The following is a 22,618-nucleotide window of genomic DNA, read 5'->3' on the forward strand; positions in this document are numbered from 1 at the left end:
TACAAGAGACCTGTGGGTCTGATGTCAAGCTGGTTATGCCAGCCACAGAGCAAAGAAATGTCCCGGTGTGTGCTTTAGAGGTGCAAATTCACCTCACATTTACTATTATTAAATGCTCATGTAATGTAGAATAGATTCACTCACTGGAGTTCCAGGAGATCCAGGCTTCCCTGATGGACCTGGTTCACCTGGTTTGCCCTGGAAATAGAGAGGAAAGATCGGAAAGGCGGAGAGAGAGAAATGACAACAGAACCAGAAAGACAGATGTGAGTGACATTTCAAAATACAGTCAGTCATCAGTGTCTCAGACGGCTCCTCTGGTCTGTCTGCCTGGCTCTGTTCTCTACCTGCCTCTGTGTGTTAGCCATCAGCTTAAAAGGTTGTTGGCTGTAGACGATGACTCACCGATTCTCCTCTTGGGCCCATGAGGCCCTCTGGTCCTGAGGCTCCCTGGTTACCCTTCAGAAGCAAACCAAATGCTGACAGTTCACACGCTTATTGCATACTGATAGCGACATCATTTCAAAGTGAATATTATGGCTTCTCTCACGTCTTTTCCAGGTGAGCCCTCCCGACCAGGAAGTCCCTGTTTTCCATCTTCACCCTGTTTAGCGTGTGAGAAAAACGCAAATGTAAGTCCATCGATTGGTTATGCAACAGAAAATAGTCTACAATCCACTGACGAAGGAGGGGAGGCGTTTCAAATCTACCCTTGACCCTTTGAATATATGGATTTATGGTGCTGGGAATTGCTATGTGCCACATTCATCTGATCCAGTCTATAAAATCTGTGAGATTGACATGATTTAGACACAGCGTGATCCTCTCTTATCTCTGAGGGATTTGGCGGTGAGTGCACCAGGAAACTGCTCTAATGAGTCGTCTGCAGTCAGACTGGAGCCTGGTGTTGAGAGAAGGCCGCAGGGCTGTGAACCTGGCTGGGGCTGCTGTCAGTGACTCAGTGGTGTCTGTAATGAGCCATGGGATTGGTCACACTTCTGCGGTGACAGAAACGTTTCCTGAGGGGAGCGAGACGAGCGATGACAAAGCAGCAGGTGAAATAGGTGAGCGGGCTTGCTTGGGAAAAAAAGGGCACATGCCATTGCTGGCCTTGATCCTGACTCATCTTATTTTCGGTGACAGACGGATATTGCTACATGGGTGTGGACACACTGACCTTTGACCCTGGCGGCCCAGGCTCTCCTCTGTGGCCCTTGAAGCCCTGCGAGGACAGATGAGGAACGTGAATCACACTGACATCTTTATATTATGAGTAACCACATGGAATCAGTATTCTGACAGCAGGTATGGACTCACAGGCAGTCCTCTGAGTCCACTGTTGCCTGGGGTTCCAGGTTCGCCCTGTTTACCCTGCAGAGAGACACATCATTGAAGCTCCACGAATAAATGACGCACTTCTCGTACATTAGATCCCAACCATCTTAAAAACCAACATATCAATGAATTGAGCTTCAGCATCTACTTACATGCTCTCCCTGTTCCCCTGGTCTGCCATCTTTGCCCATTTTCCCAGCCATTCCCTGCAGAACAGGAGAAGGAAGCATTGAGCCTTAATACGACACCCCCATGCATGACCTGTAAACCGATCCTCACTCGTTGATTAATATTGTTGTCTTACCATCAACCCTGGCAGACCTGGAGGTCCCTGGATGCCTTTGAGGCCCTCCTTGCCCTAGTAAAGCCAAACACAAACACAGACAGGCCGCAGTCTCAGAACCCTGGTGATTAATGCCCGCTGCAGCCAGGAGCTTTGGCCCAGTTGACACACACCCCAGAGGGGAGGAAGCTCCGACAATGAAGACGTGTGTAATAGGTAGCTCGAGGGTGTGGCATAGGGAGGCTAACCAGACCTTTTCTCCGGGGGATCCTGGGGGGCCAATGGGTCCAGGCTGGCCGTCTGCACCCTGGATGGCGAGACAAGAGGAAGTCAGATGAAACAAGTGAACGTATTAACTAGGCGTACAGCAAGATAATTCAAAGTTTAAAAAAAATAAACATTATTTGTAAAAGGTGATAGCACTCACAGGTTGGCCCGCGATGCCAGCAGGTCCTGGGTGCCCAGGGGGTCCTGTGTGTCCCTACACACACACACACACACACACACACACACACACACACACACATAGATGAAGTGACATAACCAAACATGGCATGATATGACCTGACAAATAAACATGAAACAAATGACAATGACAAGAAAATGAGGTCTTAAGTTAAGTGTTAAGAAGCTGTCCTACCTTTTCACCTTTGTCTCCTGGTGCCCCTCCAGGGCCTCTATCTCCTTTCACACCCTGTGGGAAAAAATCATTCACATTACTAATTCACATTAACTGTTCGTTCAATATCATCATGTTAGTTTTGATGTCAGGGGCATGGTGGAGAGGGTGCGGTACTGGCCTTGGTTCCATCAGCTCCTGAGGGGCCCGGGGGACCGCTAGGGCCCGGCTGGCCCTATAATGACAAAGCAGCTCATCAGTCTCTGTCCAGCTGAAAGGGTGTGTCCAGTCCCCTAGGCCAGACCATCAAGAGGAGTCATGTCCTAATCATTCACTACTGGCCCCAGAGGAGTTCTGCCTAATGATGCAGACACAGATGCCTCTCTCTGTCGCTCACCCCAAGTATGATTGATGTCCGAGCCAAGCCGATGCTTCTTCTGAGATGTGAATATTCAACTTTTGTAAGACAGGGTGAGTCAATCATGCTTTGTGTAATGAATGCGGTCGCTCGTTCCATTCTTACTTACTTGATAGCCATCTTGTCCATTTTTCCCCGGGGGTCCTGTGTGTCCTTTGTCTCCGGGGGCTCCTGGGAGCCCAGGGGGGCCTGCGGGGCCTGGAGGACAGTCTGAGCACACATCCTGAAAGAAACACATTCACATGGCAGTGGGGGAGGAGTCTGTTTGAGTGAAGAACGCACTGTTAAACAAGATGGAGGACATAACAAAAGCCAAGTCCACTCACCTTTAGATTCAAATCGGACAAGTCTGCTGCTTTCCCCTGAAAACACACAACCATATGTTAAACCGGTTACCATGTTCAGATGAACCAGATCAATGGCTACCAATGCGTTAATGGGGCTGAGTTGACCTTACAATGAACTGTGGCATGCTGGTAAAGTTATTTCTTGCCCATCAAATAGCAGGTTGTACTCACTGGCTCTCCTTGAGGTCCTTTGTCCCCTGGTCTTCCTGGCAAACCCTGCAATCCAGACAATGGAGAGACGTGAATCACAGCTGCCATCCTTCAGCCCCACAACCCAAGTCGGTACTATCTCCAGCTGATCAACAAAGGGCATGTTAAACTGCCAATGAGGACTCGTTGGCCTAATGGTACAAGTGTTTTTTCAGTGTCCGCAAGGTGGAAGAGGAGAGCGGTGAGAGACAAAGCCAATAGAAGGTGAGCCGTTCAGCTGTGTGCTGACGCAGTGTACGTACGTTGTGACCTGCTGGACCCTGCGGACCAGCAACCCCGGTGGGTCCTCTCATGCCCTGAATCACAAAAACAAACATACGATGTAATCGTACATCTGACAAGTCCTAGTGGTGCCAAGTTCTCATCACATCACAATGATAGTTACCTGAGATCCAAGTTCTCCTCTGGGCCCTGGGGCTCCCTAGAAAGGTTAGATATATATCAAAACATGTCAAACTGTTTGAATATGTGTACCTGTGTTCAAGCGTATTACATTGTATTTTTGTATGTACCCTGTGTGAATCCTCCTTGAGTATTTGAGTTTCTTACCGGGGGGCCAACTTTGCCTTCTCCTTGGGCACCCCTGTCTCCTGGCAACCCCTGCAGTCCTTGTGATCCAGGTTGACCCTAGAAAGTGATCAAATCGAGGTCAGTTTCTCGCATTATCTGATGTTATTAGCATCATTGTGGTTTGAAACCTTCTGAAGTTTAAAAAAATGAATCTATCATTGAAATAACTGACTACAATAACACATACTCTTGAGGTCATAGCATCCCATCACACAGAATGCATGGATGTCCTCTCATTTGGACAAAATAAATGAATGAAAAGACAGAATAGTTGCAAAGTTACTAGCCCAGAACCACTGTCCATTATGGTGGACATAAAATAATTTCTGCGTCTCAGAAGAACATGGCTTAGATGTCGGGCTTCTGGGGAGGTCAGTTTCACAAGTAACATTTTTGCTTTCATCTCTCTCAAAATTATTCTCAAACCGACTTGTGTATGGTAATTGTGACATGTGATGATGGTTGATGGTCTCACAACACTAGTGGTGTGATTTTTCCCTGTCTGCCCCCTCTAACACCTCTTCCTCACTTGAAAGTTCTGGCATGGTCACAGTGGGCTGGTCACACAAATTGCTTTTGTTCCCTTTTGAAAAATAGATTTGTTTTCTTATATCCTTGCAAAAAAAAAGTGGACGGGAGCTGCCATGCATTCCAATAGGCCACCTCCAGGAACGAGCTAAACAGGCCAGTCTCTCTACCCCCTTCTCATCCTCTCTTCCCACACACCTTAAGTCCAGGAGGTCCTTGGATTCCCTGTGGTCCAGGTTCGCCCTGAAAAGTTACAAATTGCAAAACAATTATCCTACATACGGGCAAGATCTAAACAGATTTCAAGATTGACAGCAATAACATTGCCTCCAATGTTCACATAAACCAGCCTGAATTGTTAGTGTAACATCCTTGTTCATGTATAACCTGTGTATTGTTGCCTGCGGGGTTGAATATTATTGGCTTGCACCTGACAACAGTTAAAAGGGTGCGTGTGGGCATCCCTGCTGAGGCCAACAACAGTTTAATGTGATCCATTTAAACGGTGTACCATTTGTGTTTTTGCTTTTTCAGCACTGTCACCATATGTTTGTGGTTGAAAAAATTCAATAGGTTTGGCTGAAATATGCTTACTCCAGTCACTGGCATATCTGCCATGTGAACCTGTGGTAATACAGCATGCCCAGCAGCCAGTATTAAACCCCCTAAGCTGATCCAGCACTCTCAGCCTGTACTATTACACACTTTCCGTACTGGTAAAGTACTGTACTTTCAAGATTGAGGTTGTAAGTGACGCAGTTGCCTGATTCAGAAGAGAGAATTCAAACTATTTCACATCATTGAAAGGCTAAGGTGAGATGTGCCAGTCTACTTTAGACACACACACACACCGGAATAGCACATTTGCAAGTGAGACACAAACATTTTCATTTCATGACTTACATTGAGTCCGTCTTTTCCCTTCCCTGGTGGCCCAGGAGGTCCGACTGCACCAGGTTCTCCAGAGGACCCCGGGGGGCCTGCACGGCCTTCCTTTCCCAGCTCTCCCTGCAACCCATCATCATGCAAAGAGCCGGGGACTCAGAAAAGAGATGGCCCCGTTCTACATTGAGAGTTCCAGTCTCCACTCTTGGAATAAAGATGCACTGACTGAGGTGTGAGCCTGGGTAAGCACCAACAAACATGACAATGCACCAGCACACCCAGAGAAGATGTGGGTGAGACCAGAATATGCTGCTGTGAAATCCAATTTGGGCATTAAGTCCTTACATCTACACATGGAAACATAGCATGTAGCACTGGCTATGCATCAAATCAATAGTAAAAATCAAAGGTTGCACTTATTCTACCCTATACAGTGTCTGTTCCAACTATAATGGTTCTAACTTTGATGAAATGGGACATTTGGATTCAGACAGGACGAGGTGACCAACCCTCTCTCCTCTTTGTCCTGCTAGGCCAGGAGGTCCGAGGGTTCCAGGGATTCCCTAGAAACACAAAGGAGAAAGTCAAGAAAGGCAGTATGGATTGCATTCATTTGTAATCAAATGCATTTTTTATCTGACAAAAACGTCTGTTCCGATTCGCAGGAAGTCGACCTACCACGTTGCCTGGTAGTCCGCGAGAGCCTTGAGAACCAGTCAAACCTGGAGGACCCTGAGAGCACAAGGAAAGTCAATAACAACAGTCGACAAAGTCAGAACATCATAACAAAAACAATCACAATGGGAAGACAGCACCCAGACTCACCGGATCTCCCACTCGCCCTGTCTCGCCTTTGGGGCCGATGTCACCTTTCGGACCCTGGGGTTAAGTCGAGAAAGATCATTATAAGAACAATACTTTTTGAACAAGCTAGTACACTTATCATTTATGTCATGGCATTTGATCAATTATAATATTTGGTTGATAATAGTTTGTATACGGTCGTGCTACAACTAATGCAGGTGCAGAGTATCAGGAATAAGATGTTTACCTGAGGCCCAGGCAGTCCCTTAAAGCCTTGTTCACCAGGCAACCCTCGTGGACCCTTCAAAGAACAACAATAAGTTAGCTTGTGCCAGTATAGTGTTGACTCTGTGTACAGTAAATACTTAGATGACTAACGTTAGAGATGACAATACATATGATTTTTGGAGTGGGCCACCTGTTTAGTTTAGACTGGAATTATTTCCTTGAATCAATCGCAGTTGAATTTAACTTTGGAGTGAACAATAGCTAGATAAATGTAGGATAGGTGGCAAGGCTTATGTCAGTGTAGCATGTTGAACCACCTTCCATATGAGTTTCATTTACAGGTTATAGACTCTTCTGACATCTAGTGGAAAGATTTAGACATTGTTACATTAGTGCCTTGACTCACCAACTCTCCTGGTTTTCCTTGTTCTCCCTTTACACCTTGCTCTCCAGGTTTACCCTGCGAAGAGAATACAATATGCTGAATCCATCTAGAAATAAACAATCATATCCAGCTAAAACTGACATATGTATGCACTATTGCAAACATGTATTATTTATTACATTGTAATGTTGCATTGCACTTACTGGTTCGCCAGGCTCAGGAATTACATTGGCAACCTACGAGAAAATGAAACATACAACTGTTTTATATTTCATACAGCATACGCCATTTTGAAAATGCAATTTTGTGATGTGCAACGCTGCATGTTGGTGTTACTGTCTGTCATTTAAGTACGATTATTATATTAACATCCTCCAACACGACTCACGTTTCCCGGTATCCCAGGAGCCCCTCTGGATCCTGTCTCACCCTGAGGAGAGAGACAGAGGAGCTAGTGCACCATCACTGACTAACACTAATGAACTCATTACATCCTGTATCACCCTGAGGAGAGAGACAGAGGAGCTAGTGCACCATCACTGACTAACACTAATGAACTCATTACATCCTGTATCACCCTGAGGAGAGAGACAGAGGAGCTAGTGCACCATCACTGACTAACACTAATGAACTCATTACACCTTCATTAGGGTGAACTGATGTAGCATGTAGCAATGTATTTAAATACATAATGAGCAGCACATGCTGTCCCTGCTATAAACTGTCTCTCACCTTGTCTCCTTTGTCACCTTTTGGCCCGAAAGAACCATCTTTTCCCCTGTCACCCTAAAACAAGGGACATCAGGATAAAACAGAGACATCCTTAAAAGTAAATCAGCTGAAGACAATATGGTGCTTTTCAACACCGTCACAGTGAAGAGATTTTGAAATGGGTGTCAACGTACGTCGCTAAATGAGTCAAATGTAAAACACGTCAAATGTGATAGGAGACCGAACCTACCTGGCTTCCTTTCTCTCCTCTTGGCCCGGCAACACCTTGCTGTCCAGGTAGACCCCCCTCTCCCTGTAACATCACACACAGACCCAAGATGAAGGGGGCATCAGGTGACCGAATTCTTGAAATTCTTAGCTTGGCATACAGCTGTAACATGAGGGGGGCAGACACGAACATACCCTCTCTCCTGGAGGCCCTCTAGGGCCAGGAGGTCCATCGTCACCCTGCAGGTACAACACAGATATCGGAATGACTCATCGGAAAACACATTGAGATAATCAGTCATCCACTGACCGGAGTGAGTGCATTGGCACTTTACCTTCGGTCCAGATTTACCAGGAAAGCCATCTGTTCCAGACTCTCCTCGAGATCCCTTGTTGGAGATAAAAGGAAGATGATCATTTGGTTTTCAATAGAGGGGTGTGGTAAATATGATAATCAAGAAAAAGAAATGCTGTAGTGATGGAAAACTTTATGAAAGGTAAGTTAAAGTCGCATACTGTATCTCTGTCTGTATGCATGTATTTATGTATCCATGCATGTACATTAATTATTGCGTAAAAACACATGTTTAATGGTCTCCAAAGTGGGGTCTAATGTGAACAGTAAAGAATAGGGAGAGCAACTGACCTTGGCCCCATCATTTCCTGGAAAACCATCCAGGCCATCTTTACCAGGCAAACCCTTAGAAAAACAACAAAGAAGGATTTCAGTAAGAGGAAATCAAACCTTTTAGCATCAAAACCATGGTGGGAGTAATCCTGGAACCGACATTGAGGAAGCATGAACTTACGGCTTTTCCTGACTCCCCTGGTTTACCAGAAAATCCAATTTCACCAGGTAGACCCTTAATAAGGAAGAATGAAAAGAAGGTTGACCGTTTCCAAATAGAGTATAGTAACCTAGTATAAGGAATATGTGATTTGACTGAATGCAAGACGACTGCAAATCTCACTTACAGGTGGACCTGTTTGTCCAGGGTTTCCATGTTGCCCTGGAGGACCCTGGGCACCCTGTTGATAAGTGATAAAATACCATCAATAAACATGGTCATCATCAGTCTAGCAAGCAGACATTTGTAATAGCATGTCCTTTCATCCACCACTAGAGGACAGTGTAGTGATGCACAATCTTTTTTTTGAAACCACAGGCAAAAGTAGGGGCAGTTTTTATTGTTGTAGTAGCAATATGAAATATTGATGGCAATGTGCATGAGCGTAGGACCTGCCTTGTGCAATTTCCTTAAGTTACTGTTAATTGGGGATACTGTTAAGAGAGAGGTCAGGGATGGCTCTGGTCTGCAGTTGTTAAAAACCGACAAGATGCCCAGATGAAAATGCATAGACGGGAATGGAAGGAATGGCTGCCACATTTAAAATTCAAAATCAAAGTCCTCTTACAGGGGGTCCAGGTAGGCCATTAACACCTTGTCCACTCTCTCCTTTCTTTCCCTGTAAAGAAACAGATACATCCTAAATGGCCAAACACCAACATGATGAAGTGAGATTTGTGAGAAAAAAACCACCACGCGATAATCCATGTTTTCAAGTTCAGAGTTATTCATTTGTTCCCGAACCACAGTGGTTCTGATCAATCAGCATCATATGAGGAACTACTGGTAGCTGCGAGCAGGGTTGAAGTTAGCCCATGATGGAAGGTGATAGACTATGACTGTTCACCCAATCACCTACCAAGCCTTTTTTAAACAGTTTCATAGTACAACTTCCCAGATGGTTATGTGTAACAAACCATCTTACTGTAGTTGACCCACCACCACCGATTTGCTTTCAAAGAATTCCATATCAACTGTAATATGCCGCCCTCTGCAAGCAGTCCTGCGACACTGCATGTGTTTCACCTGGAAGGCCTGAGCCGTCATAAGGACATGGGTGGGTGGACAGTTCTCAGTGCCGGGGAGGGACACAGATGACTGATGATGAGGGCCACAGTGAACGTCAGAGCGGCTCATTCCGTGCCTGGTCAGCCAAGGGGCAGGCTCAGCTGGTTCTGTCCGCCCCGCTGGTGGAGCAGACATCCCTATTATCACAGCTAGCCCCCCTCAGTGAGCTCACATCCTCCTCACCGACTCAGACCAGCCCCCAGCCACGCTGGGCTTCACAGCAACAATACACTGAGGTGCATTTAAATGCAGAAGCACTGGCGAAGCAAGCCAGAGAGAAAAAAAGGTGAGGAAATAGGTCAAACTCTCTCTGTTTTGTGCATCCAGTGCAGATCCATTATCTACTTTGGAGACTTTCTACACTGTAAAGTAAAAAGCCATGCAGGCATTCTGTGTACCTACTGAAGAACCTACCGCTTCTGATTGCCCTGCTGGAAGACCTACAGAAAACATTCAGTAGCCATGACTACAAATTTGGAACCAAGAAACGTGTTGCGGAACATGTTACATTTACAGTATGTGATTCTGTTGATGATTGTGGTGAAATGATTGTATTATATGCCTCCAAGGTTTAAACATGCCACTAGTTTCTTGTGTTGAAAGGATAAGTTGAATGATCTTGTGTTCAAAACCCTTACCCTTTGTCCAGGCTCACCAGGTAAGCCTGATTCACCAGGTTGACCCTAAAGAGAAGAACACATTTTGAAAGTAAGTACAAGCTCACTGACAGACATGTAATCACCTGCTAGCCTACTATAGATTTTCAATAAGGACAGTTGAGTTATTTTTTTCTGAAAAGTCCTGCTTCCTTCAACTGTGTTTTTAGCGTGCGCATAGGCTACTTATATTGTGAAACGTTAACAGCATATCTGAGATTATTTCATAGGAATGACCCTGATTAAAATAAAGAATGTCATGACTTTAAGGTGAATAAAATAAGCCTTAAAACGTGGATCCTTACAGGAGGCCCTGGTGGTCCGTCTCGTCCCTGGGGGCCAGCAGGGCCAGGGAGCCCCTGAAAAACAGTCAAGACAGGACATTTGTCAACATGTGTCTACAACGTATGTAAGTAGATTCTCTAATAACGTTCACAGTTCAGTGTTCTCACAGTTCAGTAGACAGTAGATTCCATAAGTAAATAGTTTGTTTGATAGACACAGAAAAAAAACAGGACAGATAATAATAATAATTGCATTCACTCACAGCTTCTCCTTTCAAGCCTTCTTTTTGAACCTGTTGAGAAAGTATTGTTAAGACATGTCAGCCGAGTAGATACAATTTAAAGATTATTTAAATGCTAGTGTACCTGACATTTAAATATATTTTGGGGGACTTACCACATCTCCAGGTAACCCGGCCAGGCCCCTCTCTCCCTGAGGGAACATTTAAACAGTAAGAAACCCCCTTTCAAAAGGTGCAGTAAATCACAATATGATTTCTTTGTGTGTGAGTGGTGTGTGTGCGTGTGAGTGAGATTGTAAACATGTACACTGCACAGTCAGTAATTACTGACAGACAAATGAGCTCAGCTATCTTCTGTGTCAGACAAATAAGAAGGCTGCCTTTGATTAGAAAAGGGAAAGCAAGAGAAGAACGTCTGGAAAATAGAGACAGCGACTTATAAACTAAGAACAGTAGATTGGAGACGCTGGCAGCTCTTCACTTCTCCAGCATGCTCTAAAATATGTTCTTTTTTGTTCAGAAAACGAGTAATAAGTACAGATGAGAGACCATACCTTATCCCCTTTGATGCCGCTGGGCCCAGGTGTACCAATCAGTCCTCTCAAACCCTATTCAACCCAAATATCCAGAATCAATTTTAAATTTCAAATAGACAGGTAACTGCTAATAAGATAAATGCCCAATTTTTCTCGGGTGAACGGCAACAAGATAACTCACATCTTTACCAGAAACACCAGGCTTTCCAGGCAATCCATCGAGACCTGAATCTCCCTAGGAAACAAGGATGAGTTCAAAGGAATCCACATTCCACAGGAAACAGGAACAGGAACACAAACCCATGTTATGTAGCAACATGTATTTATCATTTGGCAGTTTAGCAGCTGGTAGGAGATGATTCACATTACACGTGTGTGTCAGTCAGGTTTCCTAACATACAGTACAGTCCCCTTGACCCGAGCCTCACCCCTAGGCCCCCCTCTGTCTAACCACATCCCCTGTCACCTCAGCTGAGGTGAGCGTTTCTCCAGGCTTCACCCCCAGGAAGCTGACAGACTGGGGGACTGGTAGGTATTGCACAGCTGCTCTGAATGCACGAAAACAAGAGAAGTTCTATGGAGCCCAATGTTATGCTTTCAGAACCTGCTACATGATTTAAAGTCAGGACATGACTGTCCATGTGCTTAACATATTTGTGTTGTGAACTAAGACAAGGACCTGCAGAGACATCCTGACAGATTTTCTTCACAGGAATTAAACAAAACATAATTCTGACTGGCAAACTATGATATTGGTGTATTCCTCCTGTGTACATGGATTACATTTTGATGTTTCTTAAGTTCTTCCACTACAAGTGATCAGTGAAGTTACCAGAGTTTGTACAGCCGAAGACAATACATTGTCAAACCTGAAATAAATTCATGATCAAAAGGCACTCTCTCCACATGTGAACAAAACTAGATCTCCCAGGCACAATTTCATACTTTCACAGATTAATAAATTATGAACAACACTGGTCGAACACTTTTTTACGATGAAGTGAGAGTCTATATTTCAGTATGTTCTTAGATATCCCCAGGAAGCCTTCGACACATGCTGCAGTAGCCCTGAATGAGCCACATTTGAGTGTAACGCCCCCTCAGGTCCCAGACAGGAAGTTTGGCGAGTGCATCAAGGAAGCACATCTGTTTGCACCATTACTCCTCTAAGTTCCCCCTTCCTCTGGGATGAATGTGCTTTCTCTGTGGCTTATGGAATTAACCCTCTCAGGGATGGAGAGTCCACAGCTTCACTACATGAAAATCATGAATAACCAGGGCCTACTGCAGTTTTTCTGGAACTTAGGTATGTAGGCTCTGACAGAACTTACCCTTGTTCCTGGTGTTCCTTTTTCTCCTTTCACACCACTGGTTCCCTAATGTTGAATAACATAGCACAGGCATGAGGGTCAAAATAAAAAACCAACAACTTTTTTATTTTATTTTTATTGGCAGATTGTAGTATGCTGTACTCACAGAAACACCTTTGGGTCCAGGTGTGCCAATAGGTCCAGAATCTCCTTGACCTCCCTGAACAAAGAGGACAATAGGATCAAACGTTAGCAGTTTTTAGATGCAGTTCAAACATAAATGCCAACATACATAAACTTATGGTTTGACTAAACCATTTGCTCCTTGAAACAGGTTGAACAGCTGTAATGTTATTTGCTGTGACAGGGTTCAACTAACTTGGGATGCACATAGATCATGTAGGCCCATAAATGCCCAGAACAGCAACAACAGCTGTCACTATGGAGACCTTGGGGTAGAACCCCCCTCGGAGATTACCTTGACTTGCGACCTCATTCTCACTCTCTCTGCTACTGCAGATGCCCAGCTAAAAAGTGACATATAATGCCAGTCAGACCTAAGAAGACGTTCAGGGTATGACCTGTTCATCCAAGGTTTTCCTGGATCGTAATTCCAAAATTATTTTGTTTGTTATGGGGGAAAACATTTGTGAACGTTGTTCATGTTTCCAGTACTCAGTAGTGAATAGGGGGGCTATCATTTACTCTAGTTCTGCCTTTTTCTTTGGATCGGGCTCTCGCACAGAAACCAGGTGGTCACAGGTCATTGGCCAGCCCCATCAGTGCTCCACTTTCTTTCCTCTCTCCAAATATTTAATCTACTATTTGGTCTACTTTCCAGGGAAGGTAGACCAGGCCAGTCACATTTCACCTGAAATCGATAACAGGCAGAGAAGTATTTGTCTGTCTGAAGTAAGTACGCCCACAGCCACAACTAGAACGTCTTTAATACAAAAACAGACAATCCGAACATGCTGTCTGCTTTGTTAAACTGCGAAAATACCCACAATTCTTCCAACTAAGCTGGAGATCACGATGAAGTCATTCTGAATGAAAGACCGCTCACTCACCTTTGGTCCCAGTGGGCCAGGCAAACCTGGGTCACCTGCAGCCCCTGCTTCACCCTGTCACATGAATTGTGGTTAATACAATTAGATGGTAGACTTTCCACAGTAATAAAATAATGATGCCAAAAGAACGGTGTTTACTTTGGTGCCTCTCTCGCCCTGTTTTCCAGCAAAACCAGCTACTCCACTGGTTCCCTGTGAGAGATTTGAACAGACTTAGATTTGGCATGTTTCTGAAAGCACAGCATTCAATTGGGGTACGGGCATAAACTCCTCACCTTCTCTCCTTTCTGCCCTTTATCACCTAATGAGCCCTTACTGCCACTGTCACCCTGTGGAGAAAAAAGAAAGGTGTTGACTTTCTGGTTAGTACATAACTGATGTGAAGGGTTGGTGCGTTGGGACAAACACGTTCAAAACAACAACATGCTGTGAGAAAACAGGGTTAACAAGGTTAAGTCACTGAACACAGCTTAGTAAACAACTGTTAGAGAACTGGTTTACACAGAATACGACAAAATAACCGAACAAGAAAGATTACTACGTTTACATTCAAAACAATCAAAGCACATTAAGAGACTAGGACAATCACACACAAGACTTTTGAGCAATGGTTCAACGGCCAAACTATGTGGATGTCAGTTGGTTTGGTTCACCAATCACCACTGAGGTCAGTTCACACATGCATTAAGGGACAACCTCAGCACATCAAGGTTGATGGATTTCTATTGTCTTTGAACATTGTCGTTTTGGTTTGTACTCTGATGTCATTTTTTGTTCCAAGGAGTTTCCCTGACTTTAAAGAATAAAACCGAAAAGGATGTTAATTACATGGTACCACCAAACCTTGGCCAACCAAGGACTTTACTGTACTTCATAAGCCACTTCACAAGTCAAAGAAAGCTGCCCTTTAATTACTATGGGAGACGCTTTACTTTAACACACATCACTTCTTCATCAAAGAGACCATGAACTAAATAACTTCATTATACTACAAGCTTTAATGAAATTATATAACTCTAACCAAAAATGTACCCTTGCTGCAAGGGACAGTGTTTTTCTGGAGATTCTAGCTTGCTGAAGATGCAATTATACATAAATGGAGAAGGATATATAAAATGTCACCTTTTAGAAAGTGCGAGTGAGTTACGCGTCAGGGTGCAGCACACCAATGTCAGGGTTTTCATCATTTGTAATGTTACACAGAATAAACAGAATGCTTGAGGCTGGAAAAACAGACAAAGCAGATAGACCGAAAGATAGAACAGCAACAGAACAGCCCACAAACATTTAGGAGTTTGTAGTTTCATGCTGTTTTAGCAGTAAACTCCTCAATTCACATAAATATGTTAGCCTGTCATTTATTAGAATTCATTGTAAAGTATTGCTTTTAATTTTTTATTTTGGGCCAGTCAGTGCTAAACATGTCGAGAAAATTCCGGATGGAGTATTATTTCTTATGTAGTCAAGCAGGCTGCTTGTTTGTCAACGTAGCCTGAGTGCATGATGTGAGAGTGTAGACTTGATCACAGTGAAGTGGAAAGTCAATACAAAGATATACAATCAAACATCCAACACCACACTATTTAGGTGTATCTCTCACCACCGCAATGACCAAGTCCAAAAACCATGTGAATATGGAGCAGGAATAGGTCATTGGGCCTGTCTTTTCAACCCACACAACCATTTTAAGTATAACTCTCTGGACTCCCGAATGATACATGCCTGAGCTCTGGACTAAAGGGAGAAATTATATATCAAAGCTTTCAGCTGGTACTGCCAAACTACACAGAACGTTTGTTTTTGACAGACGTGATGGGCGTCTGTGTGGGCCAACCTTTAACTCTGTAACACATCCTCTGTGGTGACCTGTCCTGTAATTCTAACAATGATATAGATTTAAGTATTTTCCTTGACGCTCCCTCAAAGTATTTTCACAGTGCTTCTGAGGTTTTATGTCTCTATCAGGTAGCACACTTTAGCAGTCTATGCCTGACAAGTATTAGTTACGTGTATTGAGACGTATGCATTTATTATATTGCATTGATTTGAGGAGTTTGACCGTTAAAACCATGACCTTACCTTCAGACCCCTGTCACCCTTGACAGAGATAACTTCGCCCTGCAAATAATCAATCAACAAGGATCAATTATTATCGAGGCTTTTGAGAGAAAACAGCAGAAAAGAATATTAAAGATGAGGAGAGCAATGTCGTAAAACGAAGACTAATAATGTTGTACTACAGTCCACACTAGGGGACAATGATGTGTGTTCCAGTGAGCATGCTAGAACAGGTGTGGTTCTAATGTGTTCAGGATTGTTTATTTTTATTCAAATGTGTTTATTGAAGTAGGATGTTAGCACCGAAGGATTTTCATACAGTTTCTCCTTTTTGTCCCTTCAGGCCAGGAGGTCCAGCTGGGCCTAAACTGCCAGTATCACCCTGGAAACGCACGCATGTGGCGTTACGACACAGATTGGTCGAGGAATTAGAATATTTTGTTACCACACAAAAAAATGACTAAAGAGGAGCATTATTTGACCTTTTCACCCTTGAGACCTGCAATGCCAGGTACACCGATCGCTCCCTGCATAAAATAAACATAAAAACTTTGGAACTTCGGAACCAATAAATGAGAAAAAGCCAACGTTTTCATAACTACAAGCTGGTTGAAAACTCTTTCGACAGACGGTGGACACCAGCCTTCAGAGTAGGCATCGTACCCTTTCACCAGCGGGACAGGAACAATTGACTTCGGGTCCTCTTTTTTGCTCCCCACTTGTGGGGGTGGGGGTGGGAATCAGCACAGGGGGTGCCTCTGTCACCACCTGCTTGGGGCACTGAAATGGTGCAAATATCACTCATCAGCTCCACTCGTGATGCCGACACAATTGCAGAAAACAAAACGATCTACCTTGCTTCAACTGCCTAAGACAATCCAGTGTGAACGACATATCTTGGATTTGAAGGGAACACTGAGGCCAGAATAAAGGGAAGTGTGGAAGGCCAGGCATCAGACTGACGTGACCCAGGTGCACTCACCGGCCCAGTGGGCAGATCACAGCAGGACTCCAACTCTGCATGCTTGGAATCACAGTAAATCATCATCCTCTGGAGGTCAAACTGGGTGGAGGAAAAGTGGAAGACATTCAAACACATTTCAGTTTCCTCGTTTTTACTTTTCAGAAGAAAATCACAACTGACAGATGGGCAAATCTCTGTGCATTTGCTAAATGTACAATACAGGGAAGAGGACTCACATCTATTGGCACACTGTCGTACAGCCTCTTTCCAATGACAGTCTTCCCTTGGATGTCGATATCCTCCCTATCCTCTATGGGCAATGTTTGTATTTTCTTGCAGTCCAGGAAGAGGGTCACTTGCTTCGCCTCTACACTGAGAGCAATCTTGTGCCAGTTGCGGTCAAATAGGTTGTCCACTTCTGAATTCTTAAACACAGCTCTCACTGCATCCTTGGTCAATCCTACAGCATTGTATTCCACAGCCTTGTTTTCACCGTCTAGACGGATAGACACCTAGCAAAAAGAGAGGGCAATTATTTGCATTTAAAAATACTGCTGCATCATTTTACAAACAACAGTCTAAAATGGGTTGTGGTTAACTTAAAACAAGAAGGGTTCCCCTTTGATAACTTGATTGCCCCGAATCTAGCTGCTTCACAAGGTACAAACCCCTTTGGCCATTACCCTCCAAAATGCAACATACCTGAGGAATACCATACTTGTCATAAATCTGCCAGAGGTACCAATCTTCCCTTCGTGAGGTCTTCCTGAATTTGAATGTTGTCACAAAGGCATATTCATCTGGTAGGCCTTGGGTGAATACATCTCTGTACAAAGAAAGGAAAAAAATAAATCATTAAGTCACACAGTCAGCGTTTTCAAAATCATCTGTGTGGCTAATGTAGTCTTTCTCTCAGCTATTAACGTGCATTTGATTTGAATGATTTCTATAGGTCACAGAAAAGACAAATGAAGCCCTTTTATTGGTCTGTGTGTTCAAACACAAGAGCACACTACCAAAAGGGAGGCCCTGGTGTGAGTGTCCAAAAGGCATGTGACATATGTCCTCATGTACTTACTCTGTTTGCTGTACGATGGGCATGGTCCCCAGACGAACGTAGGAGCTCTGACCCTCGTCAACTCTTGTTCCCAAAACGTCATCAACTTTGAAGTGATCCATAAGGTCAAATCCTTCAGCATGGGAAACAGAACATGTTGATGAGTCAAATTGAACTTGACCAATTGTTCATTGTTCCCACTGGACACCACTAGATGGGGCACTCGGAACAAATTAGTAACACTCCCTTTTGCCGTTATTTGTCTCATATTCAGGCTTTGTTTGAGCTATCCACAATGAAGACAACGTACTATATACATTTCTAAGAAAGGTAGGTTTCTTGAAGCTTTACTGCTTTGATATTCAATGAAGGCCTGCATGTTTTTTCGTGTGCTACTTTCAAACACATACTAGTTAATGGAAAACAGAGTCAAGATATGAGACTCACTGATTATGTTCTGGTCTGCAATTTATCAGCTGCCAGATTACTTAAATAAATCTGATGCCTTAAAAAGTTACCATATGTAATTATGACTTGGTAGTCCAGTGTGTTTGTGTTTGTGTGTGTGTGTGTGTGTGTGTTTGTGTTGTCCAGCAGCATGCATGTCATTTTAAATGGCTGAGGTTTTCTGGGTAAGCCACCCCGCTATATTAAGGTAGTTTACAGAGGGCACTCCCTTATTCAACAAACAAGTTGCTATGGTAATCCCAACAGTGACCAGGCCTTTACTAATGTGGCCAGTTTATCTACATGTGATCTCATCTCACTGAGGGAAATGGCCGTGCAGTTTGGCTTGGATTTACTGGGAAAGTCACAGAAGTGCTCTGTTAGTAACAAAGTGGGTCAAATGTTTGTACTTCAGGCTTTTCTTAAAGATGTGTCCAGTTTGTTCTGTCAGCATTAAGAAGATGTTGTCATATATATGTGGACTTCCCTTATCATGGTGTAGAACTGCAGCTAGACTCAGTAAGTCAGGCTTACACCAACAGTCGAATTGATCATTTAAACCCATTCAGGAAACATGGCACGTTTGTGTGATACTTTTTGATTCAGCTTTCTCAGGCAGATCATGAAGCCCATCATTATGACTGCAGTAATGTGAGAGCGCAATATGCAAACGCTTGCTCAGATCTTTGTAAATAGCCTGGAAACAGGTGGTAATGCACAGGCTGCCGCCAGCAACAAAGTGAAAAAATAACATAAAAAATGTGGCCGATAAACATGAGAAAGCCCTACCACCTAAACTCATATTGTGGCCAGCTGGTAGTGCCAACTGCCCAGATTTATTTCTAGACTACCTCCAGTGATGTTTGGTGTTCTGACAATTGTTAAGTTGCATTCCAGATCATAAAGCATGATATGCAGGACATCCGTGTCTGATGCTTTTCCTTCTGGGTGGGTTGAAGTGATGGCCACTACCTATTCAGTGGAGAGTTTTTTACGGCTCTGACTCCGTTTTCTTTGTGTCGCCGTGCATCATGCAAATGCTGTCCGAGCTGTATCTGTGGCTTTCAGGGACGAGCTCGAATGCAGACCTGTAATTTGGATTGGCAGCAGAAAGTGTATAATCAAGCCCAAAAGTTATTTTGAACAGCCAAAAAAAGAAGAAGAAAAAAAAGGCCAATGGGGGCGATCACTGCGGGAAAGCCAGATGAGTTCACTGACTGAGAAAAGCAACCGTATAGAGTGCATTCTTCTGATGTGAACAGATGGCAGCCTGGCTCTAGACTGGCTAGGGACGCCACAACACTTTATCTTTCGACTTTCAGCATTCACTGCCGGTCACACCAGACTCCACATGTTATGGATCAGAAAACTCATATTCACAGGTTGCTTTCCCCTCTGAAAAGTTACAAGCTTTTACAGCATTTGATGCCATTAACCTCATCTGGTTGCATGGGCTCACTGACAGTCAAAAACAAAGAGGCTAACAGCAAACAACCAACTGTAACGCGTTCCTTATGTCAGGCGCTGCTGGAGTGATTGACACTGACTGGACTTACAAGACCTCCAATTCCTTTACATATCATACACAGGATATCTGTATGCAAGCATGAATGTTGCCAGCCAACACAGTTGAAGTAATACAGAGAAATAAAACTCTGAGTCCTTCACTGACTTCCTGTAAGTTCAATATTGTATAGAATTTTCACAAATAAGATAATTTCACGACTTGCAATTTATGGTGTTGTTTTTTCCAGACATTTCATATAACAACCTTGGATTGCAGTGATTCATTTTGATTTCTCCTTCCATCATTGCTGTTTACAGTAAAGGGATAACCACATAATTAGCACTGGGCTCAGAATGTGATATTTGTCTAGTCAGAAGTAACCATAAACGTTGTCGTCAACTGGATATCAATTTCTGCATTTCATTCCTGCATTTTATTTCTTAAACTGCACTGCAACTTTTATTTCATTTCTTGCTATTTGACTGTTTTCAATGTCTTATTGATTGTTCTTAATTGTTTTTAATTCTTGTTTTCTTTTGCATTATGTTTTGATGCTTTTAATGGTTTTATGTGAAGCACTTTGAATTGTCTTGTTGTTGAAATGTGCTATACAAATGAACTTGCCTTGCCTTACAAATCAGAATCAAACAGCTGCTTTACCAGAATTCCTTAGGGTTAAATTCTGCGCCCGTTCACCTCACATTGTTCTCCAAGGCCTCACTTGGCACTTACTGTGCCTACTGGATGTTGATCACAATCAGCGATTGCCTTCTGTCTAATTGATCCTTCAGACATACTGTAAGTGTACTGATGACAGTCACAGGTCTATGATGTGGTGTCCACCTGATTGAATAACGAACATCGGTTGGCTGTGTCATCAGATATTCATATCGTTCCAGTGGAGACAGACAAAATGTTCCACTACAATACCATTTGAATGTTCAGCTGACAAATGTTGACAGTGAGACGTGCCTTCTGTGACTAACAACCTGAAGTCCCTCCTGCAATGACTGACAACTCAGTGGCTTCAAACACAGACTAATTTATTTGGACATGTACACTGTTGATTCGAAATTGCCTCTGGAGATGTTTCTGCAATATGAGTGATGCAATAGTCTGACATGTGTGCTTCCTGTAGCAAGTACAGACACTGATGCAGCTACTGCCAAAAGGTTTTCAGGTAAATTAATGTTTTGGCAGTGAGACTAATACTGGTGTTGCCAACAGCTTCATTAACATTAACAGTAATCACTTTGAAGTCTGTGTTGTTTAACAGAGAGAGAAACTTTGGCTGTTTTTGACAGTTCCCTTCATTTCTATGTAAAGACATTGTAGCAGTCAGACAGACAGTCAGACATCCCTGTGTGGGTCTGTTTTTTCTCTTAGAGTGATGAATGTGAGTGGGAGGTATAGACAGGAACTGAGATCCCCAAAGGCCTCAAGACAACATCCTACTTATCTGGTTAAGCGCTTCCCTACATTTCTCAGAAAGTCAGCCACAGGTATTGCAGACAAAAAGAATCATGCTCATAAAGTCATATTAATTCTCATTTGAAAGCAGCTAGAGTTTTTACAGATAGTAATTGCATGTTCAATGGAAAACATCCAGAATGATGCGCTTCCTGAGAATAATAAATTAAATGTTATTATCCAGGCGTTGAAAATAAAAAGATGATCAGGCTTTTGGGGTTTCTCTAATAGAAAGAAATGGATCTGCATAAGTAGTAGGGTGCAGACGTTTTCCCCCGCATTTTTGAAGTTCAGACGTGATTGAGAAGCTGGTATAGTAATTTATGAATGAAAACAATTCATTCAACATCTGGATCCTTGAAGACAAAAACATTTGTGTTGTACGATATACCCATTAGTTTGTGCCCCCAGACATTTTTCATAGGGGTGGCCAGATGGGGCAAGGGAAAATCTTGGGGTGGCACACCAAAATCAAAACGCATAACAATCATTTCGAAATAGTCCCCCCCCCCCCCGACGGCACTACTGATTACTATGCTTATCATCTTCTGGTCAGAAGCACATATCAGCCATTTTGTCCACAATTGTAAAAAAGGTGGAAAGAATTTGAATACATTTAAACATTTTACCTGGAACCTCCTGAAGTCCATAACTGGTGCTGTTGGGTTTGAAACGGTCTGTTTGTACCTTCATGTTTGGACACAGTACATCTGAAAGACAAACACAAGACTTTGGTTGGCAAAGACTCATCCAGCATTGGAACTGTGTCAGTTGTGAGGTTTGTTCATGATTTTGATTGAACAGATTGCATAATGTAGGGTAGTAATTCTTGATGTAGTCTTTCAACTTGTGTCGCCAGTTGAAAGACTACAGTTTGGAAACAGCTCAGAGAAAGTATGGCACAATCAGGCAGAGAACATGTGGGGACCATGGTTCCAGTAGAGTAGTGGGCAAATGCTTTGGCCTCAGCGGTGACAGTTTTAGACTCTCACACACACATTTTTCAGAGGCTTGGGCAATCCAAGTGATGCCAGTGATGACAGTGAGAAAGGGAACACCATCAGGATTCGTTTACATTAGCGCAGGATGCAGGACACTTTTCTATTTGCGGGAAACTCAGCTCAGTTGAAGTCAATAGCAAAGAGATTTTTCCCCTACATTCCCCAACCCTTCCAAATTCTGCATTGCTTTGTGCAACACAAAAACCTGTACAATCTGTTGACAGAGCAGTCACTTGCACCAAGCAGTTTAATGTGTGGGTCTGTCTCTGTCTCTGTCTCTGTCTCTGTCTCTGTCTCTGTCTCTGTCTCTGTCTCTGTCTCTGTCTCTGTCTCTGTCTCTGTCTCTGTCTCTGTCAGTCTTTATGCTTTATACTGGGCTGCAGTAGGCTGACACTCAAGCAGTGTTTCCCACACATAGACTAATTTGTGGCGGTGCGCCACAGAATCAACACCGGCCGCCACACATTGCGTTTCGTAAAACTTTTTTTTTAATCGCTATTTAGGTGAAAACACGCAGAGTATTCGTTCAGCTGCATTTCTTTTCCCCAG

The 22,618-nt window shown here is 43.4% G+C and overlaps 1 protein-coding gene across 3 annotated transcripts in view; it reads right to left on the reverse strand.

Moving 5' to 3' along the window:
- The window catches only part of col22a1 (collagen, type XXII, alpha 1), a 32,420-nt gene that overhangs the window by 4,135 nt on the left and 5,667 nt on the right, over window positions 1-22,618 (reverse strand). For 2 of the 3 annotated variants that reach the window (XM_047019113.1, XM_047019114.1), the window contains exons 4-57: window positions 21,698-21,778; window positions 17,666-17,777; window positions 17,290-17,413; window positions 16,824-17,099; window positions 16,606-16,686; window positions 16,287-16,403; window positions 16,106-16,150; window positions 15,943-16,005; window positions 15,645-15,683; window positions 13,841-13,894; window positions 13,704-13,757; window positions 13,566-13,619; window positions 12,662-12,715; window positions 12,517-12,561; window positions 11,367-11,420; window positions 11,204-11,257; window positions 10,805-10,840; window positions 10,671-10,700; window positions 10,429-10,482; window positions 10,106-10,150; window positions 8,968-9,018; window positions 8,527-8,580; window positions 8,361-8,414; window positions 8,198-8,251; window positions 7,887-7,940; window positions 7,747-7,791; window positions 7,574-7,636; window positions 7,345-7,398; window positions 7,001-7,042; window positions 6,816-6,848; window positions 6,634-6,687; window positions 6,247-6,300; window positions 6,021-6,074; window positions 5,874-5,927; window positions 5,705-5,758; window positions 5,214-5,318; window positions 4,509-4,553; window positions 3,762-3,839; window positions 3,598-3,633; window positions 3,455-3,508; window positions 3,174-3,218; window positions 2,982-3,017; window positions 2,765-2,878; window positions 2,419-2,472; window positions 2,259-2,312; window positions 2,046-2,099; window positions 1,872-1,925; window positions 1,640-1,693; window positions 1,488-1,541; window positions 1,318-1,371; window positions 1,178-1,222; window positions 551-604; window positions 406-459; window positions 145-198 (exon numbers count right to left, since the gene is read on the reverse strand). In XM_047019113.1, coding sequence (XP_046875069.1) covers window positions 145-198; window positions 406-459; window positions 551-604; window positions 1,178-1,222; window positions 1,318-1,371; window positions 1,488-1,541; window positions 1,640-1,693; window positions 1,872-1,925; window positions 2,046-2,099; window positions 2,259-2,312; window positions 2,419-2,472; window positions 2,765-2,878; window positions 2,982-3,017; window positions 3,174-3,218; window positions 3,455-3,508; window positions 3,598-3,633; window positions 3,762-3,839; window positions 4,509-4,553; window positions 5,214-5,318; window positions 5,705-5,758; window positions 5,874-5,927; window positions 6,021-6,074; window positions 6,247-6,300; window positions 6,634-6,687; window positions 6,816-6,848; window positions 7,001-7,042; window positions 7,345-7,398; window positions 7,574-7,636; window positions 7,747-7,791; window positions 7,887-7,940; window positions 8,198-8,251; window positions 8,361-8,414; window positions 8,527-8,580; window positions 8,968-9,018; window positions 10,106-10,150; window positions 10,429-10,482; window positions 10,671-10,700; window positions 10,805-10,840; window positions 11,204-11,257; window positions 11,367-11,420; window positions 12,517-12,561; window positions 12,662-12,715; window positions 13,566-13,619; window positions 13,704-13,757; window positions 13,841-13,894; window positions 15,645-15,683; window positions 15,943-16,005; window positions 16,106-16,150; window positions 16,287-16,403; window positions 16,606-16,686; window positions 16,824-17,099; window positions 17,290-17,413; window positions 17,666-17,777; window positions 21,698-21,778 — 3,344 coding nt within the window. The remainder of the gene's footprint in view (window positions 1-144; window positions 199-405; window positions 460-550; window positions 605-1,177; window positions 1,223-1,317; window positions 1,372-1,487; window positions 1,542-1,639; window positions 1,694-1,871; window positions 1,926-2,045; window positions 2,100-2,258; window positions 2,313-2,418; window positions 2,473-2,764; window positions 2,879-2,981; window positions 3,018-3,173; window positions 3,219-3,454; window positions 3,509-3,597; window positions 3,634-3,761; window positions 3,840-4,508; window positions 4,554-5,213; window positions 5,319-5,704; window positions 5,759-5,873; window positions 5,928-6,020; window positions 6,075-6,246; window positions 6,301-6,633; window positions 6,688-6,815; window positions 6,849-7,000; window positions 7,043-7,344; window positions 7,399-7,573; window positions 7,637-7,746; window positions 7,792-7,886; window positions 7,941-8,197; window positions 8,252-8,360; window positions 8,415-8,526; window positions 8,581-8,967; window positions 9,019-10,105; window positions 10,151-10,428; window positions 10,483-10,670; window positions 10,701-10,804; window positions 10,841-11,203; window positions 11,258-11,366; window positions 11,421-12,516; window positions 12,562-12,661; window positions 12,716-13,565; window positions 13,620-13,703; window positions 13,758-13,840; window positions 13,895-15,644; window positions 15,684-15,942; window positions 16,006-16,105; window positions 16,151-16,286; window positions 16,404-16,605; window positions 16,687-16,823; window positions 17,100-17,289; window positions 17,414-17,665; window positions 17,778-21,697; window positions 21,779-22,618) is intronic. The other variant, XM_047019115.1, reaches the window with a different exon arrangement.

This window comes from Hypomesus transpacificus, chromosome 4 (assembly GCF_021917145.1).
Source record: "Hypomesus transpacificus isolate Combined female chromosome 4, fHypTra1, whole genome shotgun sequence".
NCBI lineage: Eukaryota > Metazoa > Chordata > Actinopteri > Osmeriformes > Osmeridae > Hypomesus > Hypomesus transpacificus.